The sequence below is a fragment of the Macrobrachium nipponense genome, chromosome 18 (assembly GCF_015104395.2).
Source record: "Macrobrachium nipponense isolate FS-2020 chromosome 18, ASM1510439v2, whole genome shotgun sequence".
Taxonomy (NCBI): Eukaryota; Metazoa; Arthropoda; class Malacostraca; order Decapoda; family Palaemonidae; genus Macrobrachium; species Macrobrachium nipponense.
Window position 1 is genome coordinate 74,755,810 of NC_087211.1, and position 14,106 is coordinate 74,769,915.

Sequence of the window (14,106 nt, forward strand, 5' to 3'; positions counted from 1 at the left end):
GTCAACACAGAGTTGCATCTCCCGTATGTGACAGCTAATATGTCCTTATGACATATTGTTAGGAAAGAACAAGAATTCGGAAAAGCTCGCACTTCATGCGCTTTTAATTCTCAGCTGTTTGAAGGAATCATCAATGCACTTATCAAGTGCTTAGGAGATCACAATGTCTCAAAGAAGGCCAGGGCGTTCTTTGATATAGATCTCTTCTGGGTGAAGCCTGGAGCCTGGCTAGCGCTTGGCAGGAGCCTAGCGCCTGTCTAGCGCCTCGCGCCTGGCTGGAGCCTTGCGCCTGAATGGCGCCTAGAGCCCTGGCTGGAGCCTCGCGCCTAGATGGCGCCTTGCGCCTGGCTGGCGCCTCGCGCCTGGCTGGTGCCTGATTGGCTCCTTCCTGGCTAGCGCCTCGCGCCTGGCTGGAGCCTTGCGTCTGGCTGGTGCCTTGCGCCTGGAAGGCACCTGGAGCCTGGCAGAAGACTTCATGATTACTGTCTATGAGTCTGCATGCCTCAAGAGTTTCAGCGAGGGTAGGGACCTATGACTGACAAACCCTTCTGGATCATGTCAATGGGGGCTAGCCCGCTTACACGACAGAGCCTTCTCGGATCGTGCCAATGGGGCTGACCCACTTACATGGCAGAGCCTTACCTGTATCATATCAATGGGGACTAGCCCTCTTACATGACAGAGCTTTAGGTTTCTCTTTACTGGAAGGAGCCTTGCATCTGGATGGATCCTCAATCCTGACTGGAGCCTAGCCTTGAAGGAGCCTGGCACCTGGATGGCGCCTGGCTGGCTTCTAGAGCCTGGCTGGCTCCTAGAGCCTGGCTGGCTCCTAGAGCCTGGCTGGCTCCTAGAGCCTGCCTGGCTCCTAGAGCCTGGCTGGCTCCTAGAGCCTGGCTGGCTCCTAGAGCCTGGCTGGCTCCTAGAGCCTGGCTGGCTCCTAGAGCCTGGTTGGCTCCTAGAGCCTGGCTGGCTCCTAGAGCCTGGCTGGCTCCTAGAGCCTGGCTGGCTCCTAGAGCCGGGCTGGCTCCTAGAGCCTGGTTGGCTCCTAGAGCCTGGCTGGCTCCTAGAGCCTGGCTGGCTCCTAGAGCCTGGCTGGCGCCTCGCGCCTGGCTTGGCTCCTCCACACTTGCTGGAGCTTCGAGCTTGGAAGAGTCTCTAGGCTGTCTGACGATGTCCACATCGGACACTCTTATATCTGTCCGATTTGTTCGCCTCTGGCGCATTTGCGCCAGGTTGGAGGCCCGCTCCTTCTCAGTATCCGACCATGACAGAGTTCCTTGGAACTGTCCGCCTCTGGCGTTTTTCGCCTCTGTATTGGCATTTGGCGCTTGGCTGGCGCTACATTGTCCGAGAGTCCTGAACAACCACATAGTTTATCAGGAGACTGGAGAAGGGTGGAAGAAATTCTTCCCCTTTGAGCTTTTGGCCCCTGGCAAGGGGAGGTGATTTTAGTCAGCTACACCAGTAGACGACAGGATATCTAACAACACGAGAGAGAAGAGTCTTCCTCCGAGGAGGATCCTTGTGAACACTTCTTTTTGCTAACGAGATCTCTTCTTACATGTTGATGAGGTTCCTCGTTGCAGAATCTTCCCTATCCTTGCCCGAAGAAGGGAAGGAGTCTGGAAGTCGAAGGAGAGACTGAGCTAAAATTGGGCGGAACCCTGATTTCTAGCTCTTATTGTATCCTTCTGAATACCTTCTGGGAAGCATGAGCCCTCATCGCACCCCGAAGACTCTGTAGGCAAACGTTTAAACCATCTCTTCTTCTGTAGATGAAAATGTAAGTACCCTGCCTGGGCAACTAAACTTCTCTCTGAAAGCGTTGCGTCAGGAATAGAGGGATTTATTTCTTTTGCCAGACATACTATGCTGGCAAGAACCCATTGCCGAGTCTCCATTGAATCTGATGCGAGATTCCAATGCACAAAAAATTCACTTGTCTTCTTGGTCGTTTAGGGTTAAGAGAAACAAAGAATTCCTTCATAAACTTCCTCAAAGAAGTTAGATGAGGAGCAGTTCCATTTTGTCGGAACACGGAATCTGTGGCCACAAAAAAAAAATCCCATTCGAAGTACATGATATCCTACTCTTGTCGTATTGCGGTATCGTATAAGATCCCGAAGATCTTAATCCTCTGTTATCTCTAATTCCCTTTGTAGAGACAGAGTATGGCCTTTTACTGCGTTCTTTGATAGCAGATAGATACATAGGTGATTCTTCCCTCTGAAAGTGAAGAAAAAACCTCGCTATGTGGTTCACAGAGGTATCGGAAGAGGACAGTTTCCTCATTCCATCTAGCACGATCTGCAGCAATTCTATGTCTTAGCCATGACTATTGTCATTTACCTTGAAAAAACCTCTCATTCATGTCCACTTCTGGTCAGTCTGCACGCGGACAGACTCAGAGTGGAGAGGTTTTATAGGTCTATTTATAATAGATTCTGATAGAATATCCAGATACTCTTGGAAAAGCCTTACGAAACATGCTGTGAGAAGAACGTGACTTCTGTGAATCCAACCTCTCTAAGGCCAAAATGAGGCATACATCCTCTCTTCCTTTGACGCCCAATTATCTTAATATCTGTTAAGAATTTATAACTAGGGGAAAAAAGGCTAAAGTTTATTCCCCTTCTTTAAATTTAAAGATGTCTTATATTGCTACCTCTCTCTTGGTTCGAGGAAAAAAAGAAGCAGTCTAAAGGAAGCCTGTTCGTCTTCTACCTTACAAAGAGATCTATGAAGAAGACTTTCCGCAGGTTCTCACAACTCTTTTCAATAAATGTTAGACATATGTTAACAGTTATTATCTTCGATCGAGAAGGTTCTCACGGACATGCAAAATCTTGCATCGAACCTCTTAAGGATCGTTACGTTCCGTGTCTGTTCCCAAATAGGTTCTCTTTTGTTAACGCGAACCGGGGCGAAAAAAGAGATTCTCGATGCTCTTTGCGATATGAGAGAGTCGTGGAATTGGCCTGATTAAAATAAATTATTTCATCATTCCTTGTAAGCGACCCTTTTCGATTAAATGGGTAACGAAATCAGGAACGAATCTTGCCGTTACCGAGCCTGCTGTCCGAGAGGCTACTGGACTCTTAGGTTAATAACTCGCTATACGAGAAAATATCTTGGATGGTGCTTCTGGCACAATTTGCGCCAGGCTGGCGCTTCCTTCTAGTTCTTTTTAGGTTATGTGCCATAACATCTATGCCTTTATGGTACCCGACAATCCTTCACATGTTAATTCCGTTCTTAGTGGGAAAAAACTTTTATATACGTAGTATAGTCCATTCAGGGAAACAACTTCTGCCACTAAGAGAATGTTTCCCATCCGACTCACCCAACTTCTCTTGAGCAATATCCGAATTTAAAAAGGTTGTGTGCGTTTCTCGAAAGGATGAGAGAATTATATATATCGCGCGCTGCCGTATTAGAATCCTTTATAATACTGTCACATTGTGGTAAACAGCATTAATCTAGGGAAAAACCTTTGTAAGGATACTAGGAATTCTGTAGTTAACCTCGGTATGTGCATAAGACTTGACCATACCGTAGTCTTAAAGTGAATTCTCTACTACATTCATCTTCTCACTAAGCATGTACTCTAATAAGCCATGCTTTCGTAAGCATGAGAGCATTATACAATATAGAGTTTCGCTGCGTTAGAATCCTTTAAAAATGTTACCTACGGTAAACAGCATTGAAATGTAATATCTTTCTTATTGAAAGCTTCTTAGCAAAAGGCAGACAATATTTTATTTATGTTTGCTTAACTATCCCCTCATCCGAGGCTAAAACCACGATTGTAGGGGAGAGACACGGTTATTCATTCCATCCCGCAGGAGAGACATATGTTACCGCCCACTCATGACCGACACCTACATGATACTGCTTCTTGTTGTTTGTACTGCGTTGGTGCCTAAGCGATAGCAGTCTCGTTAGCCGACTGGCCTTACTCTTCCAGAGTTGCCAGCTACTCCATTTAATAAAGGAATCTTATAACATTATTATCGAACTTCAGGAAGTTCTTATAATGCATATCTAAGCGAAACAAGACTTCGATATATCTAGAAGCTAAGTAGGTGTTGTCTTAACAATCCCTTTAAGCGTAGTCCTTCCTAGGAAATTCCTGGAAGGATACTGGTATTGAGTTGCTCAGCAAAGAAGTAACTACGGTATGTGCTTATGATTTGCCGTATCGTATTCTCATACAGCAGATACTCTACTACCTTCTTTCCCTGCCGAGGCAGATAGAGAAAGGATATTCTGGCGCCTGGATCCTTGCACCTAGCGCCTGGAATGTTCCGCGCGCCTGGAATGTTCCGCGCGCTAGAAAGGAGACTCGCTCCTGGAACGTTCCGCTTGCGTGGAAGGTCCCGTGCGCCCTGACAGTTCCGAGCGCCTACTAGACCCCTTTTAGAAAGAGCCTCTTGCCCGGAAACGTTCAATGGAAGGATCGTTCTGATTGCCACTCTACTGTAAGGCTCCTTGCTCTAGCCGTCTGTTTTTCTGGCGCAATTTGCGCCAGGCTGGCGCTTCGTCTCTTTGAAGGCGCCTTGCGCCAAGAAAAATTTTCTAGAACGCGGCTCGCGTTTGGTTGTAGGAACGCGGCTCGCGCTAGTCTGTTAGCTGGAACGCGCCTCGCTGCTGGCTATAGGAACGTACCTCACGCTAGCTTGCTGGAACGCGTTCATGGCAGCGGCTGCAGCGTTGCCAAAATGCGGAATTCCTGAGGTTATGACGGAAAAATAAATCCACGGTGCGAGCACCATCATTTCATTTTCCGATTTCCGTCTTACTCTGTCTGGAACGGAAAAAATTTCCGCATAGTTATCAAGGCTAAACAAATATATTTTTTGTTTTTATATCTTTTTATTTTTATGATATAAAATGTATGTTTCAATATCTGTTGAACTGAATTGTATTTACAACTAAAAATAACAAAATAAAGTATGAAAATGGTATCTAATTTAGAAGTTTTGGCTGATACTTGTGTTGGTTGTCGGAACCAGACTCTGGTCGGAAAAATTATCCGTTTAAGACCTCTCTTGTTACACGCGAGTCTATACCGTATTTGCCTTGACTTATCCCACATTATGTGTGGTGGTACCTCCAATAACGTACCATTACCATTTGTTACAATTGTATTTGCTGCAGCTAATTGTCTGAGTACTAATGAATCTTAATGTTATCTAATAACTTTGATGCTGAAAGCGCATAGCCCTTTAAAACTTGCATTTCTGTATCAAGTTAAACCCAATTTGAATTAGCAGGGTCTTCCATAACCTGCCTTTGTTAAAAACTATGGATTAATTTGAATATCATAGAGATCATGTATTTCTGTAATGAATTGTCCGAAATAATTTCCTTAAAATTTTAACAATAAATATAGATATTATATGTATAGAATTAGCTAACCTTTGTTTAAGCTCTAATGCCCCATTCATACAGTCTAGCCATAAGAGGAGGGGTCGTCCCATAAGATGAGGGATCGACAGGACGACATCTCTTTTATTTGATTATGAACTTGCTTTCAGGACATGAAATCCCAATACAAAATTTGATTGGATTTGCGACACATGGCGCCAGTAACATTATGGGCCAACATAATTCATTAATTAGTAGATTGAAGAAAGGAGCACCAGGTATCACAATTTTTAAATGCGCCTGTCACTCAATTCACCTTTGTGCCTCAAACGCAGCAAAGACACTTCCAAGAAAATGTGTACTGGAGCAATGGCGACCGCTCACCTTGTATTTCTCAAATAAGCATTTAGAAGACAGATTGACATCTTCACAATCAATATATAATGCCTTGCAAGACTCATATTTGCTTATATATTTTCAATTTTTAGATTTTATATTGCCATATTTTAACAATTTCAATAAGCTAGGATTTTGTACTCAGATATTTTAAGGTTTTATTATATGCCTAGTAAAGTTACTGATAGTCAGCTCAATGTTATTGACCCTAGTGATGAAACAAACTTTATTTATTCCCCTTGAATCAAGTGTTCTTAGGTGCTAATATTCACAAATCAGTCTAAGAACCGAATATAGCTGCAAATGAGACAATGATTGCTGATATTGAAAGCAGGTGTCGACAGTTCATGGTAACAGCTTGTGTTCAAATAAAGGAGAGATTTTCTTTAAACTCGAAATGGCTGCAGTTATGCAGTACACTATCTGTCGCAAATTGTATAAGAAATGACGCCCTACTAAGTATGCTAACACTGTCCAAGTTTGTCATGGAGGTCCCACTAATATATTCAGGTGATGTTCAGAAATTGGATTATGAATGGAGATATATACCTAATGTAGACATCCCAGAGGATACAAAAGCATCAAATAATGCGGAGGCATTTTTCCTTTTATCTTGCAAATGTAAAGAATGAAAATGGTCAACCAGAATTCAAACTTTTGCCTACGTTTACTCTGAATATTGTTTCCTTACCCACGTCAAATGCAGATGCCGAAAGAATATTTTCGAAGATGAATTTGATAAAAACCTCAACCAAGAAGCTTTAGCAATTGTGTCAGAAACCGTAAGAGAGAGGGTGGCTGTGTGCAAATCAAACCTACTGAGAAGATGATTAAGGTAGTAACAAAGAAGCCCAGAACAACATGAGAATGTTGAGGAAGAACAGGAAGACATACTTTAGGATCAGTAATCAGTATTTGAAAAGTTTTTGCCGTTAATATTAGCATTTTTTAGTAAGTAATAATTGGGAGACATTTGAAATAATACCTTTTGCCAAAGAAAATTTTATTTTTGTTACAGTATATCTATTCTGTTATTTCAATCACTAATTTATTATTATATGTTGACCTTACATTATAATGCTCCAAATATTTATTATTGTTTAGAATCTGGTAGCCTGATAGGCTATACTTAAGATGTGTTATGTGCTGTATCTATTTTGTTATGTCAACATTTTTTATCTCGTTCATATACTGTTGTTTGTATATATATATATATATATATTATATATATATATATATATATATATATATATATATATATATATATGTATTTTTTTATGTATTTTGTTTAAAAAAATATATAAAAATATATAAAATCTCTTCGTTAGAGTGATGAATGTTAATGATGAAAATTACATCTTTAGTTATCCATGAAATGAAAGTCAAGTTTACACAACTACCGTTTAAAGGCCGTTTTCGTTACCACCAGTCGGAAACAGACGGAATTCATATGCGGATCTAGTGGCAACACTGAGCGGCTGGCTCTTGCTCAGTGTTCTCTTAGTTTTCAGAGAACGCGCTAGATCACTCCAAACATACATTCTTCGTCGTTTCGGATGTAAGATGAAGAGACGCACTTTTTTAAGGATGCCTTATCAAATGGCTATCCTTGGCAGTCTGGGACGTTCTACAGAACCTGCCGAGGGGACGCCTGACCGGTGGGGGTTCTCCCTAACCTTCCTGCGGCTGTCGACTTTCCTCCTCCACTGGGGTCTGGGAGTTGGAAGAGGTCTAGGCCTGGAAGCGCTACGGAGCCGATCAGACGCACCCTCCACTGCACTGGGAACACTATATTCACTTCTTACCTTTTTAGAGCTCGCCTTTTGAGCTCCATCCATTTATCTTCAAATTTGCACATATGAATTTGTAGATTCTGTGGAGTAAGAAGGTGATGAGGATGCAACAACTACTAGAATTGTCAATACTCTAACTGCTCGTTAGTACGAGAGCTCTTAAAGCTTCTAAAGGAAGCGTATCTAGTTATATGCTTTCTGACTTCCTAAAGTAGGAAGTTAGATCTTATATTTCCTTCATCAAGTTCTAACACTTATACACGTATTAGTGAAAAAAAAAAATATCAATATTTCCCTTATTGCAAAATATAAGTGTCTACCGAAAATTCGGTAGTTTCACGTAATATTTTCTTCGAAATTTCGAAGCCAAATTCATTAAAAAGTTAATAAAAGCGTATGCCAAACCAAAGACCCAGTACTTCCCTGCAAAGACAGCCCAGAAGGTCGATGGCGATGAAAAAACGAAAATCAAGTCAGGAGGTAGCAACAACGTATGTTGACACTACCGCGACAGAGAAAATCTGGTTCTAGAACGGTAATCGTCCTATTCCTGCCACCCAGCGGCAGGGGCGGTAGATCACCTGACCTACCTGCAGCGTGTGCCGCGAAATTCGAATTTCTGTCGGGGACGACGGAGTCTATAGCTAAGTATATATCTGCTGGGTAAGTTCCATGTACAAAATTACTATTTACACCCTTGTGGGGCCTGTTTTACATGAAAATCGTAAATTTCACCAACTTATCTGTTTTTTCTAATACATAAGCAATTTTATTTTACTTTGTAAAATTATAATTACAGATCACACAATATCAAAACAGATAAGAAATAAAATCAGTAACTCTTTAATATATTTGTTGAATATTTACATATGTAAATTTACCAAGAAAAAAGATTCAGTAACTTTTTTATTTGTACATGTTTTTTTTAATATTTCTTTGCACTTATCTTTGCAAAATTACATTTACAACCGACATGCTATCGTAAAAGACAAGAACTAAAACCAACAGCAGCCCTTTGGCATATTTATGGGCAAATTTATAAAATTATGTTTATAAAAAGACATGACATCACACGAGACAGAGAGGCACTACATTCCCTCTTTAAGTCAAGATCACTACTAAGCTTGTATGAGCTGCCAAATCTTGATTTTAGCCAGTGTAAAAGCTGCCATTAGTAAATTTACGGGCTACAGAAGTATTGGCACCTCTTTCCCGCCCGATTCTTTCCAAATCGATGGCACTTACTGAGGCTAACCTATGAGCCTGGCCAATATTGGAAGTTCCTTTGCCAGATTCACAGGAAGATTTAGCAGATCAACAAAACTCCCATGTTGGAAACATGATGGTTATTTCAACTCTGAAGCATACAGCTTTTTAGGTAAGTGCTCTCTAAAGGTAACTCATCAGCAATAAAGGCAAGGGAAAAGCCATTGCTCTGGCCATACAATGCTCTAGGTAGAGGAGTGGTATTACATAGCACTTAAATGAAGGCTTTAATTCATAGCGAAAGAAAAAAAGACCAGCACCAAGTTTGAAGTTTTGCTTCATGACATGGCAGATGTGAGCAACAAATTGGAAAGCTTCCAATAACTGAGAGGAAGGAAGTCATCATGTCCTACCATCGTTTTCATGCTCCCACCTACTTTTCATGACAAAGGACAAGAGATGCCCACCTCTTATTACAGTTATGAAGTTTTTTTTTTTTTTTATAGAAAATTAAAGGAAATCCACAATATGGAAGAGTATCCCTCTGCAATATTGGGTCACTTTTCCTACCTAAAGTACCTGACTTCCATATCCCTAGCAACTCCTTTGTGATGAATAGATGAATATCATGGGCCCTGACTCTTGTATTGTAAGAAGCTGCACCTCCTTATGAAACACCACTACATCAGTGGACTTTGATAGCAGAAGCCCATGCCACTGACAAACGAGTCCTACAATCTAAGTTGCATAATCTCAGCTCCTGAATGTCTGTAAACATGAAATATTAAATTTTTTTTAAATGCTCAGCAAGTGACCGTTTCTAGCATGAGATAAAAGCTTCTTTGAAGTGGGGAAGTCTAAATTGTTATCTAACCACATTTTGAACCATTAAAAACCACTCAATTTGTCTGTACTAACTGTATTACCAAATCAGTAAAAGTATGAAGGTCTGTGATTACAGTAAAAGAAATTTTATGAAAGAAATACCTGATGTCCCAATTTTCAGAGGAATAGTATATTTAGTCTATGGGGAATTACAGGGCATCTGAACTCGGCTTCATTTTCTATTGGCACCCTGAATTTCAAGACTTTGGCTATTCAACTGTGGCCCTTAACTGATGTTGAGTACGATCCCAATTATGCATACTCTTTAAAATTTTCTATACTCCTGAAAATCTATTGGTAGGGTGGTTATGATTAATTTCTTTGGATGTTGAAGTCAGATTTATCATGAAAGACAAACTAGTACACTGCCAATATTTTCCCTTTCAAGCCAAATTCCCCCTATAGATATAGTTCTGATTATGAAAGTGTACTTAAAAAAAAAAAAAAAAAAAAAAAATTGACATTTCATAATGTTGACTGTCAGCACTATAGTATGTATCTGGAAAGACAAAACTGGCACAGACAGTCAAATAATGTTGGCTAACACTGCAACAAAAATCACCTAGCACTTTTATGAGGTTATTAATAAGGGAACATAGTTGAAAAACAAAATCTAATTTGGCATATAGTGACTCTTTCCCTCTTTTATCAGTTCTTATAACACAGTCACTTGTATACAAAATGTACAGCTCACAATTCTATGTTATTCCATAGTTTGACATCTGTAAAAATCATGAAAACTTGCTAAATAACAATCTTCCAACTGCAGCACAGAGATGTTTGATTGCATATTTATAAATGAAGTAATCAAACATATATAGCTAGCAGGTCATATGACTGAAAACTACATATCTAATGAACAGAATATTTACAGCAACAGGCTATACTGCACTGTTTTCATGCACCTACTTTAAACTGCAGAGCTCATGACCCTGACTTACGTTGTTAATGTAATGCTCCACCACTTAAATTTGATAAAACAGGAGACCGCACAAAATCTTTCTTGGTTCTCTCATTAAGGAGTGAAAAAAAAACTTTGGTAGTTCAAATGGTGGATAATTTATTGTCAATGAAAAACACCTAACCACTCATTTACATAAGTACTTATTTTTATATCACCAATATAAATGCATTTGACTTTTTCTTAACTTATATATTCACAGATATTTATAGCATCATGACCAATAACTTTATAACTTCTCACTACCTTTAAGTACAAACTCATACTCTTTGGCTTTCTGTGTTCTTTGCTAATATAAAAAAATGCATCACAAATCCATTCAAAATGAAAATGAAATCCTTTTTACACAATTGGTAATACATTGAAGATACGGACAAAAACAATTGCAATCCTTTTCACAAGTATAGTCAACAATGAAAGAAACCTAAATGACTCAACACTGGGCACCCTATTGAGCTGAGTGAGGAGAACTATTGATGACTCTGATCTGGATGCCACTTTCGCAGGTGAGCATGTAGGGTGTCCTTTCGACTAGATCTATAATGGCAATAGTAACAAGCAAAAGGTTTCACCCCAGTATGGGTTAGAATATGGTTCTCCAGATGCTGCTTGCGGTTCCTACCACAGAATGTCCTCTGGCACAACGGACACACTGCAGGGGTGCTTATGGTCTTCAGGACATCGGCATCCCTTCCTCCTACTCCTCCTACAATCCCATCTCCTCCACTTCCTACAGATAGCGACGCAGCTTCGGCACCAATTACAACACCCTGCAAACACACCCAAGAGGAGTTCTTATATCACAATTGTCCCACGAAAAACATGAAAATACTCCATCCTACATCTTGCACAATAAAACATTCAGCAACTAAATTCTTAAATGTTCTTTTTGGAATACACCACACACATCATATGCACAATTCTCGCTCACGATTGATAACTGTCTACAACACTTTGACAGAAAAATAAATAACGTGACTAACTAAAACCCAACCCATCCAAAAAGTGTTGCTTTACATTACTATCAACTTAATCAACTTAGTTTAGCGTTTAATGGCCATTTCTATAGGGTTGGGCTATCTTGGGAAGGATCAGCAGTGACAGACTGATTTTCAAGCGATGATGATAATGCTGAAGTTTCTCTCTGTTGAAGAGAAGTGTTTTGCAACAGTTGACTATGATCAAACGTGACCATCTCCCTCATGGTTCTAATCCCACTAATTCGCAACACGGAATTTGATTCCCTGTGAGCTTGAGATAATGAAGCATCTCCTGCTCCAGTCCCTCCTCCTCCAGAAAAGGCAGCAACAGTAATATGCTCCCTATGCATCCTGGCAATGTGGGTCTTGAGTGTGTCCTGACGAGAGGAGCGGAAAGGGCAATGACCACAGGTGAAAGGTTTGTGCCCAGTGTGAGTAGCGATGTGTCTCTCCAGGATCTGACGGCGATTACGGCCACTAAAGGCCTTTCCACACATAGGGCACACCAGCGAGGCCACGTCTCCAAGTCGCACCTGCACAGCCAATCCCTGCGGGAAAACACACAACACAGCTACACTCTCAGCCTCCTCAACATTCAAAATTTCCTTCTCAGCAAGATCTTCCTCCTCACTAATATAACATCTAGAAACAATTTTAAAAATTTGGTAACTTTCAAAGGGGCCTGGTATCCCTATGATATCTTGACTTCCCTTTCAATGCTCAAAATTTACATGACAAATATCTCCAATAAATGAATAGCACTAATTGGAAAAACAAATTTAGAAAATGAGCCTCTAAGGTTGCAAAAAGAGAGAAGAGAAACTCAAGACAGATGGACAATAACAATGAGGACTTTTTGTGTAAACATCAGTTCATAGTAAAATTTGTTGTTTGTTGTTACATATACAGTACTTTCATAAAGTATAAACCTTGCATTAGCTCCTAAGGTCTCAGTAAGGTAGCTTTTAAAAATAATCTCAACTTCTTATCATATGTCATGTTTCTTGCTACAATGTCTATGTTCCTTGAAGATTATTTTCACTGTTATATAGCTTTTAAAATATTCTTATCAATGTATATACAACAGATTAAAAATAAAATGGGGTTTGTGGAGTTTCATCATCAAAATCAATAAACAAAATAAAAGAAGAAACCTAACAAACAAGTGGAAAAATAAATTAAAATATAAGGAGGTTTCAACAGCCTCTATAATCTATACCTGCAAAAACATCTCACACTGTTATAGGGAACCCTGACTTTTACTGTCTCTGACTATTGCCAGCACCAGCACTAGCTCCTTCGTAACTGCTTCTGTCAAAATGATGGTGGTGGGAGTCACTTGAAGCAGCATCAGTTGCAGAAAGGAAGGAAGGTTGCATCTCAACATCTCGACTGGAGGTTGTGTGTCCAGGTGAAATCACAGACTGTGTAACCACATGGTTCCCTACTTCCCCACTTGCTGGAATGAGCCCTTGACGAACAGATGGATTCAGAAATGGATGAACTCGAGAATCATTTGACTGTGGCTGTCCAGGTAGGTGAATACTCTTGATGTGGCGCCTGAGATTTGATAGCTGATTAGCCCTGTATGTACAATGGGGGCAGTTGAAGGGACGAGCTCCTGTATGTACTATGACATGCCTCTCATACAACTGCTGGCGTCCTGGTCCACTGAAGGTCTTTGGGCAATTAGGGCATGTCAAGACAGTTCCACTTCTGCTGCTACTACTGCTACTGCTGCCTCCGCCACTGATGCTCTCCTGCTGATGTGAGGCAGCCCACCTCTGCAAGATATAAGGCGGCTCTAACAGCAGCACCATATTCAACTCCAAAACAAGAGACCGAATGCCTCTGTCTATGTCAAACCTAATCTTACTCCAAAATATAGAGGTGCTGCACTAAATACCTGTTAAGCACCTTTTATTCAAGATACTGTACATCACTGATGAGAATGATGCCTAAAGATATATGTACAGTATAACCTGCTATGCTTAGTAAAGCTAATCACACAGCTACTCCACAATGCCTCTCAATACCTTATTATACAATCAAGGAATCACATGATTACCAGAAATTATAAAAAGATTTTAATTTAAAAAAAATTAAATACGATGTATGTGTGTTCTTACAGTTCTTTATAAAAGCTATATAAAATTATTAATTTTATAAACCCAAACGAATAAATCTGATAAACCCTCTGCTACAGATATTTCAAATATACAGTAAACTGGAACTGAGGGAACCACTTTATTCTCGGTGGTCATCAAGACCTACTTTGAAATTTAGTACGTATTATCCTTTATTATGAAAAAGTGAAAAAGAGCCAAATTTGCATATCAATCACCAGAAAACTTACAAGTATGTATTTAAAAAATAATAACCTAACATCTAATTTAAAGATTAATCAGTGCCCTTCTGTATTTTCAGAAAAAAAAATTAAATGAAAAGCAGAAATATGTCAGTCACTATCTAAAAAAAACCAAACCAGCCATAGTTGATGAAAACATCCATACTA

At 40.1% G+C, this 14,106-nt stretch overlaps 1 protein-coding gene across 1 annotated transcript; it reads right to left on the reverse strand.

Moving 5' to 3' along the window:
* Positions 1–11,674: 11,674 nt before the first annotated feature.
* LOC135196647 (zinc finger protein 711-like) lies at positions 11,675–13,411 on the reverse strand. Its single transcript, XM_064223487.1, has 2 exons — positions 12,855–13,411; positions 11,675–12,233 (listed from the first exon to the last, which is right to left on the reverse strand). The coding sequence occupies exons 1-2, from the start codon at positions 13,409–13,411 to the stop codon at positions 11,675–11,677; spliced, it is 1,116 nt and encodes a 371-aa protein (XP_064079557.1).
* Positions 13,412–14,106: the final 695 nt, after the last annotated feature.

Excerpts from the sequence above, each read along its gene's own strand:
- LOC135196647 (XM_064223487.1), bottom strand. The coding sequence starts at position 13,411 with ATGGTGCTGCTGTTAGAGCCGCCTTATATCTTGCAGAGGTGGGCTGCC. Across the intron at positions 12,234-12,854 it reads GCTGGCAATAGTCAGAGACA|ATGTTATATTAGTGAGGAGG; the intron begins GTAAAAGTCAGG and ends AATTGTTTCTAG.